This window comes from Carettochelys insculpta, chromosome 13, assembly GCF_033958435.1.
Source record: "Carettochelys insculpta isolate YL-2023 chromosome 13, ASM3395843v1, whole genome shotgun sequence".
NCBI classification, from domain to species: Eukaryota; Metazoa; Chordata; order Testudines; family Carettochelyidae; genus Carettochelys; species Carettochelys insculpta.
Genome location: NC_134149.1, coordinates 13,969,511 through 13,994,258, shown reverse-complemented (window position 1 = coordinate 13,994,258; position 24,748 = coordinate 13,969,511). Strand labels below are relative to the sequence as shown.

Below are 24,748 nucleotides of genomic sequence, written 5' to 3'. Positions count from 1 at the left end.
CTTTCTAAATCCAATTAATCCAAGCTAAGAATGGCTAACTTCCTAAAACAAAGTGACTGTCAAAAATAAATATTTCTCTTGCATGTGCAGGTATGAGCATGTGTACATTACTTAGCTGTAGTTTAGATAGTTGTTTACTTGTGTGTGTAAAATATAAACTAGGAATTTACATACTGCTAAAATGGCTTAGAAATATGAGATGGCAAATATTTTGAGCTCTGGAATCAAGGCCATGCTGTTGTTTTCTGTTGTGGTGGTTAAAAATAAATAACTTGGAGATGGTTCTGACACAAATTATTTAAGAGGCCTTTTTATCTTTTAGGGATATGGGTTTAGAGTTGTTTAGGACTCATATAATTAGTGATCAGAAAGTTCAGAACAAGACTATTGATGGCATCCTTCTCCTGATTGAGAGGGAAAGAAATGGTGAAGCTATTGATAGGAGTTTGCTCCGAAGCCTTCTAAGTATGCTTTCTGATTTGCAGGTGAGTAACTTTTTTTCTTCATTTTGCATAACACTGAAAAAAACATCATGCTTGTGTTTAAGAACACACTATGCTTTAAATTGAACTATGCTTTATTCCCTAGATTTATCAAGATTCTTTTGAACATAGATTCTTGGAAGAAACTAATCGTCTGTATGCAGCAGAGGGACAGAGGCTTATGCAAGAACGAGAGGTATGTTATGTTTTCACCTTTTCCTGCAGTACATTCTCCTCAGGCATCGGTTAGAAGGAAATAGTCTCAGCAGCAGTGTGATCCATACATTTACCTTTTTAAAAATGTCCTGTAATCATTGTCACTGTAGGGTCTGGTTGTGTTGTTGTACCCAAAATTATTCTGTAGTTGCAGTTGACTGACTTTGATCCCTGCATCTCCTCAATGTTTCTTCATAATTTAACCAGTGAAATAACTCATCATTTCAGGTTCCAGAGTATCTTCATCATGTCAACAAGCGATTAGAAGAAGAAGCAGACAGAATTATCACGTATTTGGATCAGAGTACACAGTAAGTATGGTCTGCCTTGGCTTGGTATCTTTAGCCATTCCTTCTTTTTTTTTTTTTTTTAATTCTGTTGAAGGTTTTTTGCCGCAAAAATAACTATAGTTATTTACTGACTTATTGTTTGTATATGAATGCTATTAAATGCTTTAAGCTATTAAAAGCTCCTCTTCCCCAAAATTGCATAGATCCAATCAACTGCTGTGTTTTGCACCGCTAACTGGCGTGGTTAGAATTAAAGGCTGACTTGACATTTTGGGATATAAATTTGAATTGCAGGGCATTTTAGGAGGTGAAGCCTGTGTTCCTACTAGCACTGGCAACCACCTGTATGAGCAACTGTTGAGTTACCTTCCTAATGAAATTAGAGAGAGGCCATCAATAGTTATTGAGTATTGTCAGTGGAAAAACTAATTAAGGAAGTAGATACCGTTGAAGGAGGAAAATACCTTGAATGTTATTTTCTCAGATAAGTGTCATCTTGGAAACTTAAAATGAAGATTACCTTCTAAGGTGGCTTAAGTGCACAGGGTAGTTAGTGGGATCCTGTAATTCATCTAGAGATACATATTTTGAGGCCAGTTCTGTGGTTACTAGGAGGAAGAAAAGACCTTTGATGGGATACCTGATCTCTTGGAGTACATGGACAGTGTCTTATGTGGGGGAGGGAGCAGACCACTGAGGCTTCTTAATGTAGTGCAGGGGTTTTCCCAACAAATATTTTGGTGGCCACTCTGGCAAATCAATGTCTCTGGACTTGCCCCAGGGAAGGTGGCTTGAGAAGTCACTGGCCACCTGTGGAGTCCCAGAATCCCCATGCCTTAGCAGGGGGGAACAGGTAAACTGCCCAGGGGAGTGTCCCAGTGACTGAACACCATAGCCGCCTCTGGCGCTGTGCACACCAGCTCCACATGCATCCAGAAGTGCTGCCTAGAGTCCCTGTGGAGGCTGGCATACCAATCTCTGCCGGCAACAACAGGAGAGACACCAAGGCTGCGCATCTCCCTGCCCTTGCTTGTTCAGGAGTAACAGCTGGGTGCTGTGGGGAGCTGCAGCTGCTCTCTTTCCCCCCCTCCACCAGATCTTCAATCATGCTTTGGAGGCTGTTGTGGCTTCAAAAAAAAAAAAATCTGCTGGTGGCTGCATTTGAGAAACTTTGCTTTAGTGCAGGCGTGTCCAGCCTGCGGGCCGCATGTGGCTCTGGTCAGCTAGTAATGTGGCCCCACAAGATCGTAAACTTTTAACATTATTATGTGATTTATATACATTAACTATATTATATATTTTATATGCGGCCCAAGACAATTCCTCTTCACTCAATGTGGCCCAGGCAAGCCGAAAGGTTGGACACCCGTGCTTTAGTGGATAAGATGAACCCCTTGAGGGAGGGGATATGGGACTGCTCCGTGTGCTGTTTCTCCAGTCCTGCTGTCCCCACTCACCACCTCCTCAGCCGTTAGCATAAGAGGATGCTGCTCTGTCAGTGTATCCTTTCTTCCTGAGTCCATTATTAGAAATATTTCCATTCTTATATAGGAGTTGTTGGTTCAAATACCTGTTGTCTGTGGTCCTTCCTAGTCCCTGTCTCCTTGCTTTATGCTCTCCTGCAGGACCTGAATACCCTTTTTTCATGAGGTTGAAGCAAGCCAATTCCCTAAGTTTGTGCCCTGATAAGCTCTATCTTGTGCCTAATCTCAAGACACTCAGATACCATAATGATGAGTTTACTATAAATCCCTACTCAGATCTAGCAAATAGGGTCACCTACTGGTGGGGAAACAGGTTAGATATATTATTTTGTTAAACACCCAGTCCTGAGTTATTATTCAGGAGACTACCAAATGTCAAATGTAGATTTAAGTCAGGCTAGTCTATTCTTCAAATAGGATTTAAAATGGTCAGTGATAGAAAAAGGAAAAGTAATTCTAAACATTTCTTCTATAGGAAGCCACTAATTGCTACTGTAGAAAAGCAACTGCTAGGTGAACATTTAACAGCCATTCTTCAGAAAGGTAATCTTTCTTCTTTATAGAAATGTTTCTAATTACTGCTTCGGGGCTTTCATTCCTGTGCTGAAAAGAAAGTGACACATTCAGGTGCTGGGGGAGGACACAAGCCACATCATTCTTTAACACTCCTTGCTACTCAGTTCATGAAATAACACTGAACATTTTGCGGAAGGGCAAGTCCCATTCTCCTTTTCAGAGGTAAGGAGCCGCAGTGATGTCTTCAAATACATTGCAGAGCAGAAGGAAAACGAGAATTCAAATGGAGATGTTGGGTTGAGGATGTCAAGTAATATTTTAAAGATCACAAGTCGGGTATCTTTTGCGCTAGTCCCAGGTATAGCAGAGACCGGTTACGAGCAGCAAACAAGCATGTTTCTGTACTCTAAAGAAAGTAAAAGACGTGAAAATGAGACCATGTGTTTCTCGATAAGCAGTGAATAATAGGTACATGAGTGGAGCCTGCATAAATTGTGCATCTGATTTGCTTTAATATCTTCCCTTTGACTTGAAAATTAGTAGACACCTGTTAGCCAAATGGTGTGGAGCTTAGGACTTCTGAGCTTCCAAGCAAAGCTTCCCAGAAGCTAATGGAGCAAAAACTACTTTATCACTTAAAGTAACAATGGAGTATGAATGAGCAACACTTACATGATGACCGTTACGTATACTGCAGTAGTCCAAGATACATGGCCCAGTATACCCAGGGCTTTCATGTGCAGAGCTAATTCATGTTACCATTTTGTGTGTGTTGTCTAGACAGTTTGACTGCAAAAATATCAACAAACAATCCATTGGAGAAGAAATGGATCTATTGAGTGATGATATGCATGGGTTAACATGAGATTTGAAGTTTTTTATGTTCTGTTACATGCATGGACCACTTCCAATGCTTATAGCTTTCTTCGCAGGTTTAAACCACCTTCTTGATGAAAACAGAATTCAAGACTTATCTCTTTTGTATCAGTTGTTCAGTCGGGTCAGAGGTGGAGTGCAAGTTCTCTTACAGCATTGGATTGAATACATAAAGGTACTGAGCTATTCCAAGGATCTCACGCTGATTTTTTTTTCTTTTTTTTAAATAATCACTGGGGGAATGCCCACAAAAATATTGCTTCTTCTAAACAAGTATTGCATTACTTTTAAACAGCATGCTTATATGCAACCAAATGACCTATGAAATTGCACTGGAAGTGATATGTTGTAGAGCAATTGAATGTTGTCTTGAAGTATCTGTCAGTCCAAAATCTGAGTTTGTTTTTGGTGTATGTTTAAAAAAAAAAACAAAACTTGTATTGGTTGAGAAAAGACCTTATTTCTAGGCCAGATTTACCTTGTCTACACTTATAGAGCTTAGTGATTACCTACGCTGACGGAAGAGCTTCTCATTGACGTAGGTACTCCACCTCCGAGAAGTGATAAAAGTGTCACTGGGAGAAGCCTTTCCATAGACATAGTGCTGTTTACAGTGGGGGTTAGGTTGGTACAAATATCATCCAGCTGTGGATCGTCTGAACTCTTGAACACTGTAGTTACAGAGGCTGCAGGTTTGTATAACTTTTGGTGGTGACCAGAGTGGGTCCAAATCATGCGCCCACACCGTTACCTGCCTGGTAAGAGTGTGTTGCAGGTGAGGGCTCTGGCTCCGGGGTGGGGCTGGGGATGAGGGATTTGGGGTATGGGAAGGACTCATGGATGGGTGTTTGGGGTGTGGAAGGAACCAGGGCCCCCATCTTCCCCTTCTCCTCTCATCTCTCTGTCATCACCCACACACTGACCCAAGCCCGAGGCAGGAAGAACTCCTCTCATAGTTGGCTGTGCCCAGTGGAGGGAGGGGGCCTTTGTGTGCTGCTCTCACCCCCAGCATAATTTGGCAGCTCCCATTGGTCAGTTTTTTGGCTAGTGGGAGTTGAGATTGTGCTGGGAGTGGGGTCAATGTGTGAAATCTTCCCTGACCACAGCACAGAGAGGCACATGGCCCTGACAGCAACTGCATTGAACAGCCTGGGGCTGCAACCAGCAGGGAGCCTTCTTGAGGGTCCTGTTGGGCTGCTGGCCAGAGGCAGCATAGGTAAGTGCCTCCCAACCAGAGTCCACAAATGGCACCTCACCCTCTCCCTCCGCCCAAACTTCTACCTCCCTTTTCACACCCCAAGGCCCTGCCCCAAGTCACCAGCCAAACCCTCTATACCACCCAGTACCGTAAGTCACAATGTCCTCCTATACACCTCCTCCTCCTGGCCAGAATCCTTTCCTGTGCCCATTTCACTCCCCAGGTCCTGCATCCCAATCCCCTCCCCAGGTCACAACCCCTCCTTCACCCAAACTCCCTCTCAGCCCTGTACCCTTTCCTGCACCCCAGTTCCCCCCCGTCCCCAAGTTCCCTCGTGCAGTCAATTTCCCTCCCAGACTCCTTCATAGAAAAGTGCAGCCCTTGACCACTTAACAAAATCTTGGAGTGTCCCCCCCTTCCTCCCCACCCCCCACCCCGTTAAAAATTATTGCCCACCTGAGTTCTACTAACATAGGCTTCACCTACACCACCACAACTTGCCAATTATCTGTTTTACAGTTAGCACTTTGTGTTTATACTTATTTGTTCATACAAGTCCACTTATAAATGGTAAATGATAAATGTGTATCAGGGATGGTCTAAACAGTATTTGGTCCTGCCATGAGGGCAGGGGCTGGACTCGATGACCTCTCAAGGTCCCTTGTAGTCCTAGTATTCTATGAAAATTTGGAATTTAACATGTTAATTCATATGGGTTATGTATACTATAAGAAAAACACTTATTGCTATTTCTAGCAATGAAAACTGCATGTTTGTATTTTGATTGCTTTTATTTGTGCACTAGCATCGTAGATATAGCCAGGCTAGGATCTTGTCTAAAAGAGTAGTTTGATCCCAATGGGACATGTGGGGTTTTGTTAGTTGTTGCCTTGTGTTGCCCATAGTACTTTTGTTTTTTTTCTAACTTTGTGTGTTGGTTGATTAAGTGGGAATACACATTCATACATTCAGGTTACATCTACGCTTGCATTCCTTTTTCGAAAGAGGAATGCAAATGAGGTACTGATTTACTTATGCACATGAAGCTCAAGATAATCTCTTTTCAGAAGTGATTCTTTTCAAGAGCAGGGAAGAGAAAGCAGTGTAAACGGGGCTCTTTCAAAAATAAACTCCATCTCAAAAAGAACCCTTCTTCCTATTTTGTTTCAGGACGAAGGGTTATTTTGAAGATGGAGTTTATTTTCAAAAGAGCCTCATCTACCCTGCTTTTTTCTGTCTCAAAAGAATCTCTTCCAAAAAGAGATTATGCAGGTGAAGCACAAGATATGTAAATCAGTGCTCTATTTGCATTTTCGATTTCCCTCATTTGCATTCCTCTTTCAAAAAAGGAGTGCAAGTGTAGACATAGCCTCAGTGTTTGTATTCCTGGGTGCGTGAATAGAATATTGCCACAATCTGTATTACACTTCAATTCTCTGCTTTCACTGAATGATTGATTTGTGGGGGAAAGCTACTTAAAAAGCAAAGGACATACATACTACACTAAAGACCTTTATTATCTTAGGCAAACTCCCATTGACTTCAGTTTTCAGTGGGCAGATGATTCTGTAATTCTTAATAATACTGTCACACAAGCATTCTAATTTTGGTAAGAGGGTGCTTTGTATTACTGTTGTGGTGAAATTGACTTCACTGGGAGTCCTACCTGTGTAAATGTATGAAAACAAGTCCTTACAGCATGTAACATTTTGGTTGTATATAGTTTGACTGTCATCTTTGTGTTTGTACCATAAAGCTGGCTTATCATTGTGTTTGCTTCTCTTCTGAAATGCAAGGTCTGCTATATACTGACTTCAGTTTTTTAATTGCTGTCTCTCTTGGTATGGTGATTCAGAATATAAAATTCTGTTTGTGTGAAGCAAGTACATTATGCCATTTTAATCACTGTTAGAGAAGCAAATATTTTTCACAGTGAAATCCGAACTTTTACATTATCTAACCTTTTGGTTTGAAGATTTCATTCAGATTCAGTCTTTAGAATTTTGATTGAAGGGTGAATTTTTGTTTTGCAGGCATTTGGTAGCACTATAGTAATTAACCCAGAAAAAGACAAAACTATGGTCCAAGAGCTGCTAGACTTTAAGGATAAAGTTGACCATATTATTGATGTCTGTTTTCTGAAGAATGAGAAATTTGTCAATGCCATGAAAGAAGCATTTGAAACCTTCATTAACAAGAGACCAAATAAACCAGCTGAACTGATAGGTATCACTTTCAGTTCCTTTTTAAGTTGATGATGTTCTTTTGTGGTTGGTTGGTTTTTTGTTTTGTGGTTTTTTTTGATTATGCAGTTTGGTCAGAGATGTGGGAATAATGGGATTTTATATATGAAAAGAGATGTAACAGAATGCATAAGTAAATAGTAGAATCTCCTAGCACAATGTGTGTTTCTGCAAATAGTTTAATAGGGTTACATATCCTTATGATGAATCTCCTTTCACTAGCTAGGTTGTTTTTGGGGGGGATGGGAGAAGAGACAGTTGGGTGGGTCCTAAAGCATGGTTGATGTCACTCAAGTGAGTCACTAACAGAGATAAGACAAAACCTTCCCTAATGATGGAATTAGTTTGGTCTTCAGGATACAGTCACTGTGATACCCGTTATGTGCACAGAGATATGTAGCGGTCTGCCAGACTCTACCACTATGTAGTAGGGGATCCTCCAGCCATAAGACTTCCTTTCCCACTATCTCTCTATCATCTCAGTGAATGGAGCCCATGTTCTGTGGTGTACAGAGATACAGACCCTCTCATTTTTCTTGTTCAGTGGAACCATATCTTTTGGGCTGTCTATGCTAATACAGTGGTAGGACTGCCCTTTTAGTGGAAATTTGCTTTAGAGTGCCCTATTTTTCGGTGGTGGGTGTGTTTCAACAATTTTAGCAGGTATTATTCCACCATTTGAAACTGAACCTGGGAATTGAAATCAACTGGCATACACAATTTTTCTTTCCCAAGTTTAAATTTCTGGAACAATTTTAACAGATTTTACACTGATACCTAATTTGTTCTTTTGCTGCTATGTCAACTATACTAAGCTTGGTTCTTTAGTCGGGGACTGCATGTGAATGATTGTTTATTATCTCTGAAAAACCTTGCTTTTAAAGTATTAGGAATAAGCCTATGAAATCATGAGTGTGAATTTTTGTCATCTTATAGTTAAGGTGACCTACAGCGATTAATAATGTTGTCAAAGCATACATGAAAATGGCATATCAAAATGGCAATGCTAAATTTCTTCATGATAATGGCTAATTGTTCTGACTCTTCAAAAAGACCTTAGTTTTTGGTTTATTTTGTAACTTATCTAGAATGAGCTAAATGTCACAACTTAAATATTCATTCACTCAGATGCTCAGTAGAGGCAGGTTTTCAATTCCTTTTACCTGTTTTGCATTTTAGCTAAGTATGTGGATTCAAAGCTTCGTGCTGGCAACAAAGAAGCTACTGATGAAGAACTTGAAAAAATGCTGGATAAAATTATGATTATATTTAGGTTCATTTATGGTAAGGATTACAATTTTGTATACAGTCATTTTAGACTAGAATCAACTTAAACATATCTGCATTTAAAAATAAGTATACCGTATCTCTGTGGATTTAGTTTTTATTTAGCCACAGAGTGCTCTAAAAGCACACAAGCTGCCTGATTCAAAGCTAATTGAAGTTAACTGAAAAGCTCCCATGGACCTTAGATGGAAGCCATTGAGAAACCTTTCATGTAGTATTGCATTTTTCACACACAAGTTTTCTGTGACTGTTAACAAATCACACCCTTTACATTACAGGGAAAGATGTCTTTGAGGCCTTTTATAAGAAAGACCTAGCAAAGCGGCTGTTGGTTGGGAAGAGTGCATCGGTAGATGCAGAAAAATCAATGCTTTCCAAACTCAAACATGGTGAGTATCTTGCTCTCCCTCCTGCTTTTCTCTGTTACCAGTTTAGACCGGTGGTCATGGACTGGTCGATCCTGGGCGCTCTCCCAGTTGATCGTGATCTTTGAAGGTACAGCGGCGCTGTCCTAAGGCAGGCCCTCCTGCCTGACCTGGCCCCACACCTCTCACAGAAGTGGCTAGTGTGGTCCTGCAAGAGTGGGAGGGGCCAAGGGGTCTTTGTGCACTGCTCCTGCCCACAAGTACTGCCCCCACCACTCTACTGGCCAGGAACAGGGAACTGTAGCCAATGGGAGCTAAAAAGCTGGCAGTGTCGGCAGAGAGAGCAGCGCACAGAGCCACATGTCCACCACCCACTGCAGCATGTTGCTGCCTTCCAGGAGCAGTGTGAGGCAAGGCTGGCAGGAAGCCTGCCTCAACCTTGCTGCGGCACCACCTGAAAGCTGCCTGCAGTAAGTGCCTCCTCCCAGGAGGCCTCAGCCAGACATGCCCCGACCCCCCCTTGAATCCCAAGCCCTACATTGAGCACCCTCCTAGAACCAGTACCTGAACTGCAGCCCTGAGCCTCTCCCAGAGCCATCAGACTGCACCCCAACTCCCAACCAGAGCTTGCACCTCTCACCCCTCAGCCCCAGCTGAAAGCCCACACCCCTTCCAACCCCAACTTGCCCCAGCCCAGTGAAAGTGAGTGAGGGTGGGGGAGAGTGAGCAATAGGGGGTGGAGGGTGGGATGAGTGCAGTGGGGCTGTGGGGAAGAGATGGGGTCGATCCTGGGTTACCTTTAAGTCAGTGGTGGGCAATGATTTTTGATGGGAGGGGCCACTCCAAGAATTTGGTAAGTGATCAAGGGCCACACTCCTGTTACTAGAGGGGGTACAGGGTGTGGAATGGAAGTTGGGTGCAGGAGGGAGCTCGGGGTAGGGGCTGCAGAAGAGGATTGTGACCTGGGGGAGGAGGGGTAGAGCAGAGTTTAGGAGGGAGTTGTGACTGAAGCAGGGGTGCCAGACACAATGTGTAGGGTTGGGGTTGTGACCTGGGGCAGGAAGTCGGCATGCAGGAGGGGATGAGGTGCAAGATGGAGGCTGTGCCTGGGAGGCGCTTACCATACATGGCTCCCAGTCAGCAGGAGCCTCCTGCAGCCCCCCAGCCAGCCATGCCCTCACATGACACTCGGAGTGGCCAGCTGCAGAAGCCAGTATGTGCATCTCTGCGTGTTCCTAGTTTCTGGCCAATGGGAGCAGTGAGGGTGATACAGCAGGGTGGGGCAGCATGTGGAGATCCTCCTCGCAAGGCGCCTGCAGTGCGCAGAGCTGTACATACTGGCCTCCGCTCTCAGCTGCTTTGAGCGGCATGTGGGGGCACAGCAGGCAGGGAGCCTGCCTGAGGATCCCTCTGGGCGACAGGACATTGCGTGACCCAGACTGTCACGGTGGGCCAGATGCAAATGCTTGCTGGGCCTCACCTTGCCCTCCCCTGCCTTAAATTCAAAATGTGATCTTGGGGTGTATAAAGGTTGGAGGTGACAGATTCAGACTATGATTGCTTTTTGATTTCCTTCCTTTCCTGAAGGAAGTAAGAGGGAGCATGCAGTGGGTTTGTAAATCTTGGACGATTTCATTCTGTTTTAAGAAAACAATTTTGTATGAGCAAATGCATTAGTAGCAGGCAGAAGTCAGGAAATTAAAGTTCAGGCTGATCATCTAGCTCAGGAGTGAGCAAAATACGGTCTGTGGACTGCATCCAACCCACTAAACAATTGGATCTGGCCCACCACAGCCCAGCAGGACACTTGGGTAGGTTACCTTTCTGCCATGGTTCCACATGCTACTGCCCCCCAGCACCAGCCTCACAGCTCCCATTGGCTGGAAACCTGCAGTAAGCACCTCTCAACTAGAGCCTGCATTTGTACGAGGAAGGTGGATTGCCAACCCTGACCTTCCTCCTCACGACCCTTAGCGCCAGGTAACAACCCCCTCCTGCATCCAGCCCATTTACAGCCCTGCCCTAGATCACAATATGCTCCTGCATCCAAGCTTCCTCCAAGATCCCACACTTACTTCCTTCTGCACCCAACTTCCATCCCAGATCCCGCACTTCCTCCATTAATATTGTAGAAAGGTGCAACCTACGACCTCTTATAAATTCTTGGAGTGGTTCCCCATCAAAAAGTAATTCCCATCCCTGATCTGTCTTGTAACCTCTTAATATCTGGAGGTAAATCCTGAGAATTGTAGTAATAAATATTTGAGCTATGAGAATATAAAATGCTTCTTCCTTTGGGGGTCGTGGTTTTTATCCAGTGTAAGGACTCACAGCCCCACTGGCAGTCAGGTCTCACTGATGGATGTTCATTGTTTCATAACACAATCTGATACCTGGTCTGCCAGGATTTTTTTTTAATCCGTGTCTAAACTTCAAGGAGATGGTGCAGGGACTAAAGTTGTAATCAGTGTGTTGGTGCTAGGTCAACGGTGTGGCCCATAGGGCAGTCATCAAATTAGAAATGTTAAATTTTTTGAATTTGTACTTGTATGCTAGACTTGAATAGCTTTCTGACATAGGGTACAACTATTTTAAAAGTGCTTCTTCTGAGTTTTTGACTAGCTTTCTATTATGAAAACCTCTCTTGTAGAATGTGGAGCTGCTTTCACCAGCAAACTTGAAGGAATGTTTAAAGATATGGAACTTTCAAAAGACATCATGATACAATTTAAACAGGTAGAGCTGCAAAGCTTGCCATGGCTTGTTCTTTAATATTTTATAACTTTCTTTGTGGATATGTAGCATACACAGGGTTTGTGAGGCACCCCACTTCTGCCTGCTCTTGGCTTGAGGGAATTTTGGCTGTGCCTTCTGTGGATCCAGTGAACCCACTTGTCTCTGGCAGCACAAATTCTATCCTCCAGGCCTTGCTACCTCTACAGAGTACACAACATGCATTCCAGAATTCATGTATTCAGTGCCCAGCCTCTTACTCACTCAACTCTCAGAATTACTAGGCCTTGCTGTTCCCAGAGGAGCAGTACACACCAGCTTATAAGATTCAACTCAAGATCCCCAATGTACTTACCACTATGGCATTTAGATTTATATTGAGAGCCATAAGTTTGTATCAAAGAACAAAGATTTAAGTGGTAGCAAGTAAGAACATTGGAAACAAATGGTTACATATAAAACGAAATCATAACACGCTTTCTGCTGACTAAACTAACAGTTTACATTGCTTTCCAAAAAAGCTTATTTCAGCCAAAGCTTTCTAGCATATTCAGCCAAGAAGGGAAGGAGGGGAGTGAGGGGGGAGAGAGAGAGGCTGAGACCTGTTCGTAATAAAGAAAGCTCTGTCCATATATTTGCTCAGTGAACAATATCAAGGTGGTGTTGTCTTGCCCCCAACCCCTACGCCAGATGCAACACATTAAACCTTTAGACTGCATCTGAAGATAAGGTTGTTCTTCCCTCATCCTATCGTGATATTTTTTTCTCTTCCTGTTAGTGTCTCCTTTAGTTCCCATAATCTTACCTTAATGTTCAGTCCTAACAAGTGATCAGAGACCAAGTGTGAACCTCTCTAGTCTGGGGCAGTCTGATCCAGCAACATCCATGGTCTGGTTTCATGAGCCTGGTAGCAGGTACTAGCAGCTGGAAATAAGGACTGGTTGCCAGAAGGGGAGTCCGGGGCTGGGGGCTGGCAGCAAGGAGGGGGGCACTCTGGAGCCAGCTGCAGCTTCCCCCGCAGAGCCAGACCTTTTCCTCCTTGCAGTGGAACTCTACCTTGGAGGGCTTTGCAGAGCCCTGGGTTGGGAAATGGCAGCTGCAAACCTGCCTCCTCCTGACCAGGCCTGTGGCCATCCTACAGCAGAGCACAGAGCCAGAAAGAAAAGTACAGGGAGTCAGAACTTGGGTTTGTGTACAGCCCTGCCCCTTGGGGAGGGTGGGACATCCCATTCAGCGCTGCCCTGCCTCCGTCCATGCTGCCTGCGAGTGCAGATGGCAGGCTCCTCTACACTCCCACACAGCACAAATACTAAACTCTCTCTTATCCAGAATATTGGATTATCCAGCAACCTCCTGGTCCTGTGGATGCCAGATATCGGAGTTTACTGCTGTTTGTAAAGTGATTTGAGAGTCTCTGAAAGGTGTTGTCCTGCTCATTCTAATACAGGTTGAACCTCTCTAGTTTGGCACCTTGGGGACCTGATGGTGCCAAACGAGAGAATTTGTCAGACCACAGGAGGTCAGTATCATCTAGCTCATTATCAACACTTCCACTGCTTACTGGGCTCTTAGAAGACATTTAGGGGTAAATTACAGCTAAATAACAGCACAGAACAGTGAGAGCCAGGACTGGAGACTGTAAACATACTTTATGGGACCACCGGAAACTTGGCCACACCCATCATAAGTGGTAGCCTGGTGAACTAAACTCATGCTGAATTATGGATGTTGCTGAACTAGGGAGGTTCAACCTATACTTGTGTAATTAACTTGCATTCTGTGCCAAGAATATATCAGGATGTTTCTTGCCTTCTGTGCAGACATGGCACTAATAATGCCTGGTAGTTCTGCCTGTAAGAATAAGGGAATAGCATCATTTTTTCAAAATGCTTTTGTCTCTCCTCATAGTATATGCAAAATCAGAATGTACCTGGCAACATTGAACTAACAGTGAACATCCTGACTATGGGCTATTGGCCAACCTATGTGCCTATGGAAGTCCACTTACCACCAGAGGTGAGGATAACTTTGTTGGACTTTGCATACAGAAATAGAACACTTCTTGGGAGAAGCTTGCCATTAGTTAATGTTTAACTGCCTTTTAAATAAATTTGGGATTCTGAATTTTTCTAAGTAGATCCTCCTTCAGGACTCTTTGAAAACAAACCTTGAATATGTTTTTTCCTATTTAAGCTTGCTCCTTCCTTAAACTGTTTTTGTTTGTTTTATTTAAGTTTTAAATAAATGAAAATGAAAGTGGAGTTTTTCTTTCCTATTCTCTAGATGGTAAAACTTCAGGAGATCTTCAAAACCTTTTACCTGGGAAAACACAGTGGTAGAAAACTTCAGTGGCAATCAACACTAGGTCACTGTGTGCTAAAAGCAGAATTTAAAGAGGCAAGTATTTGAGTCTGTAGATTATTTTCTGCAGTTGTAATCCTGCAGTCTGGCTTTTGTCAATTTTGAGGTTCTTTAAGGTATTGCCCTGGATTGCTCTTGGAAAGATTCTTGCAATATGATTAATATTTAGCATTGGTAATAACCTTCTTGAATTTCTCTTAATGTAATAACTGTGTGGAACCATCCAGATTGGGTAGCTCCTGCAATGGCACCAAAGTATTTTGTTGATGCGTCAGAGATTCTGGTCCTGGGTGAGAGAATTCTGTCTTCTGTCATAGATAAATGATATGAATTTTATTTAATGTATTGGTCTGAAGGTAGAGAGAAGTATGTACACCATGTGTAATGGTGGGGAGCAAACTGCAACTGAATGTCTCTTGTCTAAGACCCATGATGTATTTCATAGTTAATATATGGTGGCTAGTAATATACCTTTTAGGACACCTGAGCTGAATAAAATGGATAGCTTCCCTTCAGGCCTGATTTTTCCTTTGAATTAACATGCAACACGTGAATTATATTTGACTTTCTTTTCAAGAAGACTTATTAACATCTGGTCACTTCAACCATGACAGGGCAAGAAAGAGCTGCAAGTCTCTCTGTTCCAGACACTGGTGCTACTTATGTTTAATGAAGGAGAGGAGTTCAGTTTAGAGGAAATAAAGCAAGCTACTGGGATAGGTCAGTATTAAACGCAATTATTGGTGTCTGACAGCTGTTGTCTAAAATACTAACGGCTTGTTTCTGCTTTAGAGGATGGAGAGTTAAGGAGAACACTCCAGTCATTAGCCTGTGGCAAAGCCAGAGTACTGACTAAAAGTCCCAAAGGCAAAGATGTGGAAGATGGTGATAAATTTACATGCAATGATGATTTCAGACACAAGCTCTTCAGGATAAAGATAAACCAAATCCAGATGAAAGAAACGGTATGAGGGATGAGTTTTTTATTTATTTGTTTTTTGTTTTGTTTTGGGGTGGTTCTTTTTGTTTTTGTGTTTTTTTTTTTTTTTTGTGGGGAAGAAGGGCAGGAGGGGAGTTGTTGTGTCCCGTTTGCCCTCTTTGCCCTTTCCCCTGATCCTTTAGTTCAATTATTTTTGCACGTTAAAAATATAGTAAACTTCCTTTTGTCTGGTGTTGCATTTGTATATTTGGTCACCTGTGTGAAATATACCTCATAGTCCATTCCTCGTTGTAGTGAAGTGGCTTGTGTGTCTCAAGGACCCAGAGAGCTATGCCAACAGGAGCTACAGCTCCTGGAAGGATCACCCAAATTGGACAAGTCAGAGTGGAGACAAGACAAATTTGGATCACCTGTCCATGAGTTAAAAGGGGTGGGCTTAGGGTTAACAGCCTTATCCATAAAAAAAACAAAAGTTACAGAAACAGCTGCAAAACCTCCACAACTACACAAGCCTTGGAAGGAGTTGACAATCTGCTTGGACTGAATATGAAGCATGGCAGGGAAGGCCAAAAGGAAGCTGCCCCGCAGATGACTCTTCTCTCACCCAGGACATCCACCCAGTTTGGTAAGTGGAATGTTCAAACCATGTATCAAGAGGGGAGGACAGCACAGATTGCAGCAGAGATGAAACAGTACAAGCTTACACTTATGGGCTTGTGTGAGACATGATGGACACAGTCTGAGCAGCTACACCTGGCAACAAAAGTGAAACTCTCCTCTATTCAGGACATGAAGAGGGTGCACCACACACAAAAGGTGTGGGTATTATGTTCTCCAGAGGCATCTGTTGCTTTCATGGAGTGGACAGCAGTATCATCGCACATCATCACAGCCAGATTCTATCCTAAAGTGTGAAAGGTACTAATTGTTCAATGTTTATGCACCAACCAGTGAAGCAGCTGAGGAATGTAAAACAGACTCCTATGAGAAACTACCAAGTGTGGTGAACCAAAAAGCAAAGAAGGATATCTTGATTTTGATGGGTAACTTCAATGCAAAAATTGAAAGCATAAATACAGGCAGAAAACAGACTATGGGAAAGAAGGCCTAAGCAACATGAATGAAAATGGAGAATGCTTCAGTGACTTTTGTTCCTTCAGTAGCTTGGTAGTATGTGATAGTGTTTTTCCACACAAGAGGATCTATCATGTCACTTGGGTTTCACCAGACCAACAGTCAGAAAACCAAATTGATCACATCTGTATCAGCAGTTCTTTCAGATGATCGATGCAGGATGTCCACACTGGAGTTGGAGAAGATGGAGGTTCAGACCACCATTTGGTCACGGTCAAACTCAAGTTCAAGAGAGACACCACAAAAGTGACCAAGCCAGGATTGAGATTCAACATGGAGCAGCTGAAGGATTTAGAGACAAGAGCCTGTTTCCAAGTAGAGCTGTCCAACACATATGCACTTCTGGCAAACCTCCTACCAAAAGATGCTATGGTGGAACAAATTTGGGAACACACCAAAACAGCCTGGAAAGAGAACAAGGCATTACAAAGAATGGATCACAGCAGAAACTCTGAGAAAAGTGACGAAACAAAAGGACAGAAAAGCAGCAGTCAACAACAGCAAAACAAGAGCAGCCAGGGTGGAAGTTCAGAGAATGTATTCAGAAGCCAACAAAGAAGTTAAATAGGCTGTAAAACAGGACAAGAAGAACTTCTGTGGAAAACCTTGCACAACAAGCCAAACAAGCTGCAGGACAGAGAAACTTGAAAGAGCTCTATAACATCACACAGAACCTAGCAGGGTCACAACATACAGTGGATCAGCCAGTACAGGATAAGGAGGGGCGTGTGCTGACAAACCCAAATGAGCAGCTCAGTAAGTGGAAGGATCACTCTGAAGAGCTGTTGAACCACCTTGCCCCACATGTTACCATCTGCCAAATACTCTGCAAATAACAGCAGCAGGCCTACAAAACAAGAAATCAGAAAATCTATTGCCCATCTGAAAAGCGGGAAAAGCACCTGGTCTAGGCGACATCTACAGAGAAGCAATTAAGGCAGATAGTGAGACATCAGTCAACATAATGTCTAATCTGTTTGGGAAAATTTGGGACATTGAAGAGATCCCACAAGACTGAAACATGGCTATCTTATCAAGCTTCCAAAGAGAGGAAACCCAAAGGAATGGAAAGAACTGGAGGGGCATCACATTACTGTCTATTCCAGGAAAAGTGTTCATTCTCTCCACGAGAATCGTATTGAAGACAGAAATGGATAGACAGATCAGAGGAAAACAGGCTGGCTTCCAAAGCAAGAGATCCTGTACTGACCAAATAGCAACTCTGAGTAATCGTAGAATGCTTGCTCAAGTGGAATTCCCCCCTGTACATAACCTTCATAGACTTTTGAAAAATCCTTTGACAGTGTTGATAGACACTTTGTGGAAATTGATGCAATACCATAGTATCCCATCCAAAATTATTAACTTGATTCATTCAATGTATGAACCCTCAATGTGCCAAGTTGTTCACAATGGTGTCTTGACGGAATCCTTCAGCATACTGTCAGGAGTGCGACAAGTGGGCCTATTGTCACTTTTTGTGTTCTTGATCACAATGGACCGGATTATGAACAGGACAACAATGGCCATCAATGAGGCATTCAGTAGACACTTTTCAAACAGCTAGAGGACCCTGATTTTGCTGATATTGCCTTCCTTTCACACCAACATGAAAGGAAAGTTCACAACACTAGACGGAACTGCCTCAATGACTGGACCAAACATTAGCAAGGGAAAGGCCCAAGACAATGAGGACCAACAAGTCGAACACCACCACCATCACACTGGGAGATAATGACCTGCAAGATGTGGAGCAGCTCACCTACTTGGGGAGTGTAATGGGCATAGATGACCAGATAAGGATATCAGTGCCAGGATAGGGAAAGCAACAGTTGCATTCAAGACTCTCCGTCCCATGCGGAGTTCAAAAAGAATATCTGCAAAGATGAAACTGTGGATCTTCAACACAAATGTGAAGTGTGCACTCTTGTATGGATGGGAGACCTGGCGTACTAAAAAGTTTTCAAATCACAAGCTACAGACATTCATAAACAGATGCCTGAGGCACATCCTTCACATCAGATGGCAAGACTTCATCACAAATGAGGAGCTCTGGGAAAAAAGCAGGACAAGAACCAATTGACACTGAAATCAAGAGAAGAAATGGGGGGGATAGCTAGGCCACACTCTCAGAAAACCATCATCCAGCATAGTCATCAAGTTCTTGCATGAAACTCCCAAGGAAAACACAAAAGAGGAAGACCTCGGAGATGGAGAAGGTCTTCTGAGCTTGAAGGACAACAACTGGGTTACTACCGGAGCCAACTAGAAGTTTTGTCCCAAGACAGAGTGAAGTGAAGGAAGCTCTGGATAACCTATGTTCTACGCAGAGTAGAAGGGTTAAGTAGTAGTAAGTAAGTAAGTAAGTAGTACATGAAATATGCAGATATACTTTGTGAGGCAATTGAACAATGGGGTTTAAATCCTGAATTGGTAAATTAAACCAGATTCCCTTGCAGCTGTCCCATTAATCAGATCTGTAGATCTGTCCACATTTCTAGGAATGTGACAGACTTAAATAGTAACTGTGGCTATGTCTCCATTGACCTTTGTATTCTGAAGCTTTACAAAATAAAAACTTTGCAAATTGCCATGGATTAATCTGGTTAGAGTACATGGGAATAAGAGAATTCATAGCCTTAATTAGCATTTTTCTGTATTATGGCTAATCATTAACTTATCATTGGATTCCTCCTGATAGCTAAAACAAATTTTCAATCCTGTGTATAAATATCTTTCACTTCATAGACAGTAGCTTTCCAAAAAAGGACTTAGAAAGGAAATTAGACAAATATTTGACCCCAAAAATGCTGGAGCTAATGTGTACCTGTCTGTAGGACAGCCAGCCAGAAAAGGATTACTTTGTTTTAGAGCGCTTTTTAAAACTTCTTTTTAAACTGCTCATCCAGGTAGAGGAACAGGCAAGCACTACAGAGAGAGTATTTCAGGACCGGCAGTACCAGATTGATGCAGCAATTGTGCGAATCATGAAGATGCGCAAGACTCTGAGCCACAATTTGCTTGTGTCAGAGGTGTACAACCAGCTTAAATTCCCAGTAAAGGTAAAGTTTTGATTGTCTCTTTTGTTTCAGAAGATAATTGTCCCTTACTGTACTTTCTCCTCATGGGTGTTGGAGAGATCTGTCAAATAATACAGCCAGTGAAGCACTCTTATTTGGAAAGGAAGATATTCACTTCTAGAAATTTTGTTTGATGTACCAGTTATATTCTTTTTATAGCCATTCACTTGAAGGACCAGGACTTTCTTTTAAGAAAAGCTATAAGACAAAGCATATTATTCTAGAGCTGGACAAACTTCATGGTGCCTGAAATAGGGAACTATCCAGGCCAAAACAGGATGGATGGTCACCTTATGCAGGTAGTGGCTGCTCTCTGGGGGCTGCCACCCTGCTGGTGGGAGAGTGCTTCCTGGCTGTTGGTGGGGGGGGCAGCTGCGGCTCTCAGCTGCCGCATGCCTTGGGGTGCCAGGAATGGGGCTGTGGCCCGCTGGTGCTCCTCCTGGCTTCCCTAGTCCAGTTCCTGGTTCCCTCAAGCTGTGGGAAGCTGGGTGGGAGCCACACCTTCCAGCTCCTAGCTAACCCAAGCCGCAGAGAGCCAGGAGGCAGGCAGCTACTGTGCCAGTGCACTCCCGGCTTTCCTGAGCTGCAGGGAGCTGGGAACTGGGCAGCAGCCACTACCCCATGGGAATACAGGGCAATTATCCCCTTTGTTAAAATAAATCAGGATGCCTTTCTGGTGCCTGAAATATGGGGCTGTGCTGTCCAAAACCGGATGGATGGTCACCCTACCCAAAACTGAAAATCTCACGCTTTCACTTTGTTTCTGTAAAAGACACTTTAGATCTGTCATGCTCTTGTACTGAAAGGATTTTCTGCGACATTTCCATAATTGATCGATATGATATTAGGTATTCAGATGGTAATTTGAAGTGTGTTTAAGTAGGAGGAACTGATTAATCAGAAACTTTTGTACAGATATCTGGGGGGTGGAAAAAAGGTAGTACTGATGATCTGCATTATTTTACAGCCTGCTGACCTTAAGAAGAGAATAGAATCCTTAATTGACAGGGACTACATGGAAAGAGACAAAGAGAACCCAAACCAGTACAACTATATTGCATAAACATATGTTGGCCTTTGTTTTTCTGCACAGTTGGTGTATACTGAATTGCCGGTGGATAAACTAGCCTGTTGATCCCATTATTTGACTTTTTATACTACCGATGAATGAATGAATGAAAGCGGTGTAATGGAAAAGTATAGTAGAGTGGACTTTTTTCAGTGGTTAACATGCCCATTTAAAGAGTACTATTTACATTTTAAGAAGAATGCTGTTGAACTCTTTGCATGTTATTTAGTATGATGTTCAGAAAATTGTAAGAAAGTACCTGGTCTTCGTGATTCCATTTGTCTCTGAGCTTGAAGAAGAATCCCTTGGTATATAACAAATGTTCTTTTACACCTGTAAACTATGAAGCAGGAGGTTAATTAACATACCGAAAATACCCTTTAAAATGCTTAAACTGCATGCAAACTTTCAATTTCCTGTTTAGAATACTGGATGTATTCATCAAGTAACAAAAAGACCAATGATTTGATTCACTTCTATTTGGATTTCACCCTTGGGGAAGAATAACCAAGTCATGCTTACTGATGTAGAAGTATTCTCTGTTGCAATTAGGAGGAAATGTAAAGGAAGTGGTACCAATGTAAAATTATTTGTAAGGTTACACAATATGTACCATTCTTTAAATACCTGTGCTACAGTAAAACTTTAATTAAACAAGCTCAGACTTGTATCTGTATGGCTTACTCCACAATGTATTTACCCTATTCTAAACATAAAACAAGAGCAACAGAGCCCGTGACTGTTCTTGCTAGTTCTAGACAGGTGTCCAGCTGTTTGCAGCAGTATTCAGCAGAAGAGAGTGTATTTTTAAAGTGAGGCAAAAAGCAATAGGTCTTGCAAACATAGAAACAAAAAAAAAATTGACAAAACCCTACATGAATTAAAAATGCATATATTTTAATATAATTATTATTTGCAACAACTTAAATGGCTTGAATGTCACCTTAGGTCAAGATAAGAATCTTATAGACCTGTAGTGCTTTGGATTGCTTTTAGGTGTTAACTCAGCCTAAAAGTTTTAGAATCCTAGTTAGTAGCAAGCTTTGCCTCTTAGAACCCAAAAGCCTACCTCTTATAAAGAAAGGCACTTAAATATTGCTTCAGGGCATCCAGTTCCTGTTTTCTTAGTTGACAAAAGCATTATTTGGCTCTTTATGAAACTGTGGAGGAAAAGTAAATAGCTGAAGTACAGAAGTTCCCCATACAGTAAGATGATCACCTGAACTTTTTGCAACAGGGGCTTCCCCCCACCCCAGCAGAATATGCCAAGAATATAAAGTTTTCCTAGACATGTGGCAGCTCTCCTCCCCTCTTCATCTGGTCAGTCCTCTGGACTCTCACCATGTGGCATAGCAAGATGAAGATTCTGATCCACTTTCATGCACCTATAGCCCTGAGACGGCCCCAGGAGGGCAAGAACATGTTAGTTTATTTAAAAATACTAATAATGTGCTTCATTCAGCTGACTAGCACTCATTCTTGATTTATCTGTTTCATCAATTTAAGGCCATGTGGAGTATATAAACCCTGTAGCAAGAGTGTGTGTATGGTGTGAGTTGCCTCCATTCCCCCCACCCCCCAGCTGTTTTACATGAAGTGGTTACTTGACATAACAAACAAGGTGGGTTCTTGCCAGGTAAACAGCACCTCCTATTCCATATCGTTCCCTTGAGGCTGGCTTCCTATGAAATTTGCACAGCTCTCTACCTAAGCCACAGTAAGAAATCTGTCAATTTTTTGTAATTTTTTGTAGTTATCATTCTAATCCAATGGGAGACATTCAGGGTCACCTTCACCTTCTAGAGGGCTAATACTTCCAAATGGGTGTTTCTTCCGGGAGGCTGCTCCAGTAGGTCAGATAAGCTGCTAAGTGTGAGCACAGAAGCAAAGGGCCACCAAGGAGAGAACAACAATGAAATTTGAAATCATGGATTTTCAATATTCATTATTTTAACATGTTTCTGTATCAGTTGCATTATGTCTCTGTTCTCCATCCATGTGGAGGTTCTGTTCTCTCAAATAAAAAAAGTTATTGTCTATGTAGGAGAGGCTTCAAAATACTTTTAGGTGAAAGATGGAAACCAAAATATTTGCCCCGCTCTGATCTGTTGCAGCAGTTAAGTACACCCAAAGGCACATATTTAAATATGATTCAATTAGACTCACTAATTAGGTGGATGTTTAATTTCAATTATAACCAACCAGAAGGTTTGGCAAGGTTTTGTTTTGTTTACTTTTTTACCCAGTTATTTCAACAAGTAAATGCAGAGACTATTGCTTAGAAAGCTCATGTCTCCCATTGTCGTCATGCGTCAAGATCTGGCACCAGAACTGAGTTAATATTTCGTCTGGTAGTCCAGCTATTGCAGTAAGCCAGTGAATGGCCTATGAGACCACTGGCTCCACTAGGTACGGAAGAAAAGCAGGCCCTCATATCCCTTTATTTACCACACTGGCCTGCCCCAACAAATTATTCATTTCCTATGCGAGTGCTTTTTGCTCGTGGTTAGTGACAAAGCTGCAGCCAAGATTAGCATCCAGCCATACTTGCTGGAATCACGTGCCTGCCTATTGAGCCATATAATAATTTTGTTTGTGGGCTTGGACCACGACTCATTTGGCTATAAAACAGCTTGTCTGTTTGGCCACATATTTTTTTTAATACTGACTCTTGCATGCAGTTTATAGCAGACTTGTTCATAAGAAATTGCAGTTTATTCTTAGAAGTATATATTTTAGGTTTTTAATCTTTATACCCATAAATGGACTTTTTTTTTGTCTTGGCTGGTTTAAAAAAAGTGACCATTTTGTTTAAATGCTGTAATTGCAGAAGTGTTGTAAACATTGTTTTGTTCTATAGTTCACACAGAGGTGCCAAAGTAAGTAGTTAATAAGAAACCGAACAAAATTGTTAAGTTGCTTTAGCTGTGATTTATATTTTGATCTTTCTAATACTCATATTTCAGTCACAGTATTTTTCATTTCCCCACACATATTTGCCCTAATTCTTTCTTTTAAACAATATTTTATTTGTGCATCTAAAAAAGTTCAAATGCCATTTTTTTAGTGATTTCATATAATAGGAAGAGTATTTTCTTTGAAAAGTTACAGTAAAGTTGTAAGAGTACAGCAGCATTCAAAAAATGTAATATACTTTTTGTATAACAATTCTTCAGAAGTATGTCTGGAGTGGAAGAAAACTAACCCTGTTACTTTTAAAAAGCCTCTTCACTCGGCTACTAGAATATAAAATTGTGCTTGTTTACTGCATCAAAATATTATAGTTATGCAGATTTGCAAATGGGGCATGTGTCACCATAGGGTCCTTTAATGCAAAAAGCAAAACCTTTTTAATGTTTCATAACAAGTCTAAAATGGGTACAGAGCATCTTTAAGTTGGTAAATAATGTAAATACATGTCCTTTCAAAGAGTGAGTCTGTTATCTAGGTATTTTGTGTCATTTAATAAATATTAAACAGTTTTGTGTTGATAAACTCTTATTTGTGTGTGTGTGAGATGTATATTTTTAATCAGACGTATGTAGTGTTGTGCTAATATATTTTGGCACTCTTCTTAATATCTTTGGGGTGTATTTTGACAACAGGATTTTTGCTCCAATGAAGTAGTTACCTTTTGGTTGAGGTACCCTACTTATGTGGGTTTTCCATTCTTTGATTCACTTATTTTGCTTTTATTTTTTTAAGGTTTGACTAACATTGTTTTCTAAGAGAGAGTTAAAAATTATCCTTACCACCCAAACTGTCTGATCCAAACCCCATTAAATACAATCACTTCACTGAGCTTTGAACCTGGCCCCAAATGCACAAGAGTACAGGCTGTACCTCTTAAAAACCTGAGATTCTCTGGCCTGGTGCCAGACCACAGATGTTCTCCGATCAAAGAACCACCGGGCCAGAGTTCTCGGTGGCAGTGGCGGGGGCCGCAGCTGAGGCCAGAGCTGTGAAGCCACAGCTGTGTCTGGTCCACAGCCCTGGGCACCAGGTCTGCATCCACAGCTGGAAGCTGAGACAGGGCTGCCGGCAGTGAGGCCAGCAGCAGGGGACTTCAGCGAGCAACATCCAGGCTGGGACTGGAGGTATGGGGACTGGCCAAGGCTGGAATCAGGGTGGAGGCAGGCTGAGGACCAGTGATTGGGCACCCCGCAGGTCCAGCAAATCCCCTGGTTCAGGACCAGTCAGGTCCGCAGGGTGCCAAGCCTAGGAGGTCCAACCTGTACTAAAAACTGCATTAAAGCACTGGGTAGAGCTTGCTGCCTGTTGTCCATAGTACAGAACCCAAATACAAAGTTCCGAGACCAGACTGGGGAGTGACTTTTGAGAAACCAGGACTTGGCTGCAGCTAGCCCTGAATCAATGTTTCTTGTCTCCTATGGAGACTGCTTTCAAGTGAGAGCCTGCTCAGAATTACTGCGCCTATTAACCTGAAATATAAAGAAGGCTTCTGGTTGAAAAA

At 42.3% G+C, this 24,748-nt stretch overlaps 1 protein-coding gene across 1 annotated transcript in view; it reads left to right on the top strand.

Moving 5' to 3' along the window:
* Positions 1–23,756, top strand: part of CUL4B (cullin 4B) — a 40,236-nt gene extending 16,480 nt beyond the window's left edge. Inside the window, exons 7-21 of the mRNA XM_075007841.1 lie at positions 323–485; positions 589–678; positions 927–1,009; positions 2,948–3,015; positions 3,921–4,039; positions 7,096–7,288; positions 8,485–8,589; positions 8,871–8,981; positions 11,608–11,693; positions 13,599–13,706; positions 13,974–14,087; positions 14,666–14,771; positions 14,844–15,016; positions 19,035–19,187; positions 20,173–23,756. Coding sequence (XP_074863942.1) covers positions 323–485; positions 589–678; positions 927–1,009; positions 2,948–3,015; positions 3,921–4,039; positions 7,096–7,288; positions 8,485–8,589; positions 8,871–8,981; positions 11,608–11,693; positions 13,599–13,706; positions 13,974–14,087; positions 14,666–14,771; positions 14,844–15,016; positions 19,035–19,187; positions 20,173–20,268 — 1,768 coding nt within the window. The 3' untranslated portion in view covers positions 20,269–23,756. The remainder of the gene's footprint in view (positions 1–322; positions 486–588; positions 679–926; positions 1,010–2,947; positions 3,016–3,920; positions 4,040–7,095; positions 7,289–8,484; positions 8,590–8,870; positions 8,982–11,607; positions 11,694–13,598; positions 13,707–13,973; positions 14,088–14,665; positions 14,772–14,843; positions 15,017–19,034; positions 19,188–20,172) is intronic.
* Positions 23,757–24,748: the final 992 nt, after the last annotated feature.